At 50.7% G+C, this 4221-nt stretch overlaps 1 protein-coding gene across 1 annotated transcript; it reads left to right on the forward strand.

Moving 5' to 3' along the window:
* Window positions 1-2991: 2991 nt before the first annotated feature.
* EAH_00008960 (hypothetical protein) lies at window positions 2992-4069 on the forward strand (the record flags this gene model as incomplete). The annotated part of the gene is made up of 2 exons (XM_013395484.1): window positions 2992-3972; window positions 4046-4069. The coding sequence occupies 2 exons, from the start codon at window positions 2992-2994 to the stop codon at window positions 4067-4069; spliced, it is 1005 nt and encodes a 334-aa protein (XP_013250938.1).
* Between the last annotated feature and the right edge of the window lie 152 nt (window positions 4070-4221).

A 4221-nucleotide genomic window follows, 5' to 3' on the forward strand; every position in this document is an offset into this window, starting at 1 on the left:
GAAGTTTCACTACCCCATTAATGACGGCCTTATAAAACGGTTCAGAGAAACATCGAAATACCTTCTAATTCCCCCTACTTAATGGAAAAAACGTCATTGTGTCTCCTATCTGCCAGCTGTGAAGTGTACTCAGGCACTGCTCTAGTCAGTGAACGCTTAGGTCGCGCCTTTCCATTGGAACTTCATATATAGTTGCTCCTGATCAAGAATACAGAATTGAATAATCAGATAGCTGAGTTGTGGAGGAGATGCAGGTAAACAAGTCCTGCAAAGAGCGTTCAAGAGTACTCACTGCTGTGTACCAGGCTGCCCATATTTTGAGGGTGGCATTTTTACGTCTCCCGCTTGCACCTCTCAACAATGCGGTAGGACAAATGTAACGACTGTCGTGAATTTCAGGTGAAGACCATCTTTAGGGCAGCTGTCGAGTCAAAGTACTTAGGATAAAAATTCTAAAGTAGCAGCTTCTGAGCACAGGTCCAGCACCCAGCCGTCCTGATGACAGCAGCTCTGCTGCTGTCTGCCTGCCACCCGACGCGGCGCAGCTTCCTTCAACTCCTGTTGCAAGGCTCCTCCAAATACAGGAAATTCTAAGCTCCCATTGGTGCATGCATTAACAACGTGTACAAGTGTTAAGCACCCACGTAGCTCTCAGGAGCCAGCTTCCATGCAAATAGAAATGCGCATTCTAGCTTCGAAAATATCAAGGTACAACAGTGATGCTGAACACAGCAAGACTTGCATCTCAACACCAGGATCTCGCGGGATGGGTAGTAAATAAGAGAATAAAGCGAGAGAAAAGCACTTCTATTCATCGTTTTAGCACTAACTTGAAGAAACTCCTATACGGAGAATCTGCGTCTGCATAGAACGCTTTTGCACCTATAGAGAAGTATCAGCTTCTTGGATGAACGAAATCCCCAGGGGTCTCTACAGCAAGAAGATGCGTAGAATGCCCTTTCCGACCTTAGCATGCAGCTTCCACGCATGCAGAAATACAGCATAAATACAACAATTGCCTGCAATGTTTGTACAGACAGCAAAAGAAGGCCGGCTTGTTCTTGCTTATGAATGTACCCTCTTCCACTAGTTGCAACGAGGATGGTTACAAGCCATTCCTGGCTGCCTCCTCTACCCCAGCTCTTGGACCTCCAACTGTTGTCCTCAGAATGTCTGAAGGAGAGGGAAGAGGTCGATTGCCTTTTAGGGGCTTTTAACTTGAAACTTTCTGCCTATTGTTGCACACGACGGTCCCGAGATAAAGGCCGCCCGTTTGGAGAGGCGCTCTGCCTGGACGCCGCAGCATCTTATCACCTCCTCAAATTAAGCAAAAGTACTGCTTATTGAACGAAAATTCTTTTTGCTGTCTTAACCCATCAGTTATCTTCTCTTCAGAACCCAAGGCTCCTATCCCTACCTATATTGGTCGTCATAGGGAGACGCGTTGCGGTGAAGCTGCCAATGCAGGTGAGTTGGGGGGTACAGAAGGGAATTAAAATAACAACTGAGGCATTATAATTTTACCAATAGGAAATGTGAAGATGTTTCTGCATAATAAAGAGTTGAACAAGGCCTATGCTGTCAGAGGCGACCCCCCAGAGAGTGCTCGATAGTGGCGGCGATGATGCAGGTTTAAGCACACTGAAGAGAGGTGTGCTTGAGAGAATTAAAGGTTTAACGGGAGTAAAAAAGGGAGTTAAACAAAAATAAAGGATTTGTTTTCATTTTTCTCGGTTTGTTTTCGTAGTATGAAGGCAGGGGCAGGGGACGGGGGCGAGGCCGAGGCACCGTGGGGTGTGGACCTGCGGTGTACATACACCCGAATCTCGCGAGTTAAACGTAGGCGACGCTTGAGTGGAACACTTCTTTTGTATAAATATGGGATCTTACCTTTGGTTGTTTTGTGTTTTTCGCGAATTATGTGCTTGTACACCTCGAGGCTTGCACACTGGACTGCGGAGGCAGTGTAGCTGAGGCTTCCTCGCTCGTTATCGACCGCAAGGACGCTCTCTTCTTCCGTTTGCGTTTCTTTTTCCGTGTTTGCTTGGAATCAGACAGTGTTGGATCATTTTTGACAAAGTGCAACTCGAAATAAGCTGCATGTACACCTGAAACTCCGCAGGAATAGCACTCCCAGCACACAGGCGGTGGGCAGACGGGCACTCACATCGACGCCCTCGTCTCCTCTTTGTGGATCTGTGTTTATTTCCTACAAAGAAAGGACCTGTGTAACCGTTGTCTTCTTTTTTATTATCTTGCTTCCTGATTGCAAACATATTCTCTTCTCTGCTGTACGTGTACGGCTGTTGCTGCTGCTGCTGCTCCTCCTGCTCGTCAGTTGGGCTTGTGTGCCTTTACTCGGGGCAGGTTAAATTCTACAACAACCTTCTTCTTCCTGCTTGCGTCTCTCTGTCGTTTTATTGCTGCGGCTTGTTCTGTATCGCCTGCAGCAGCCGCAGCAGCAGCAGATTCCGTAGCCCCAGTAGCAGCAGCAAGAGAATTTGCAGCCCCAGCAGCTGTAGCAGCAGAATGCCTCAACACTTCCCGTGTGCTTTGGGGTCCTGCTGCTCTTCACTGCCTGTTTGCCTGTTTGGTGCTGTTGCTGCATGCCCCACATGGCTTAGATTTATACGTTAAGGGGCCGTAATAACAAACATTTGAAGCACAGAAGAGAAGCGCATACACCCGAGCACGCACACACATACACACGAACAATTCAGACCCGTCGCTAACAGCAGCAGCTGCAGCAGCAGCAGCTGCAGCTGCAGCAGCAGCAGGTTCAGAACATCACGGGAGAGGAACGAGCTGAAAGCAGCAGCTGCTGCAGTAAGCAGCAGCAGATCCAACTAACCGAGGGAGGGGAGCTGCCTCATACCAACAGCAGCAGCAACAGCAGCAGCAGGTCCAGGCAGAGGAACGGCCGGGGACGTCAGCTGCAGCTGCAGCAGCAGCAGCAGCTGCAGCAACAGCAGCAGCAAGTTGAAGGGGAAGATGGAGAAGGACAAAATGCCTATTCAAGAAGCCATCGCGTCTCTCATGGGGCAGCGCAGCTCGCTGCTGCCAGCAGACTACGTTGACAGCACCCCTGCAGGGCAACAGCTGCAGCAGCAGCTGCAACAGCAGCTGCAACAGCAGCTACAACAGCAGCTGCAACAGCAACTGCAGCAGCAACAACTGCAGCTGCAGCAACAGCAACACATGCAACACCAGCAACAGCTTGCGACAGTCAAGGATGCACTCACCTCCATAAGGGAGAGGCTGCTGCTCTCCCAGGCGAGACAGAGGCAGCAGCAGCAGCAACAGCAGCAGCAGCAACAGCAGCCGCAGCAGCAGCAACGGCAACAGCAACATCTCCAGCAGCAGCAGCTGACGGAGCGAGGCAACCACCAGGAACAACAACGACACAATAGCCGACAGCAGCAGCAGCAGCAGCGCCAACTTGAACAGCAGCAGCAGCAGCAGCAGCAGCAGCAGTTCATGATGCTGCAGCAGCGGCTGCAGGAGCGCACGACTCCTTTTCAAGCTGTTGCTATTAATGCTAAGGAATTGGAGAGGGTGCAGCAGCAGCAGCAGCTCGTCCTTTCCCTTCTGCACAGGAGGCTGCAGCTGGAGGCGCAGCAGCAGCAGCAGCAGCAGCAGCAGCAACAGCAACAGCTGCTGCAGGGTGCCAATGTGCCACCGAACTTTACAAGTGCAGCATTCCCGAACAGCAGCAGCAGCGGCCGCTTCCGCAGCAGCAGCAGCAGCGCATCACTGAACAGCGTAGGAGCAGCACGTCACAACAGCAGCAACAGCAGCAGCAGCTCGCCGAGGGGAGATGGGACGAGCTCTGCAGCAGCAGCAGCAGCGTCTGCTGCAGCAGCACCTGCTGCTGCTACTGCTGCTCCTGGGGACGCAGGACAGATGCAGCTGTTGCAGAGCGGAGACTACACAACGCTGCAGCTATTAAAGGCAGCAAAACAAAAACCAAAGGTTGAAGGCGTTTGCTTCGATCGATTCTTTAGGAGATGGGTTAGCAGAAGCTTCACTTGGGGTGTATATGCAGTGTACAGACACCGCAATGCATTAACATCATCCTTGCAGTCTCTTGGTCGCTCTCGCTTCTCTTTCTGCTTGTCTGTGCCCTCTTTCTTCTCTCTCTCTCTCTCTCCCTCTATATATATATATATATATATATATATATATACGCACGTGTGTTTGTGTATCTATCGCTCTCTCGCT

This window comes from Eimeria acervulina, genomic scaffold, assembly GCF_000499425.1.
Source record: "Eimeria acervulina Houghton genomic scaffold, Eah_scaff43, whole genome shotgun sequence".
NCBI lineage: Eukaryota > Apicomplexa > Conoidasida > Eucoccidiorida > Eimeriidae > Eimeria > Eimeria acervulina.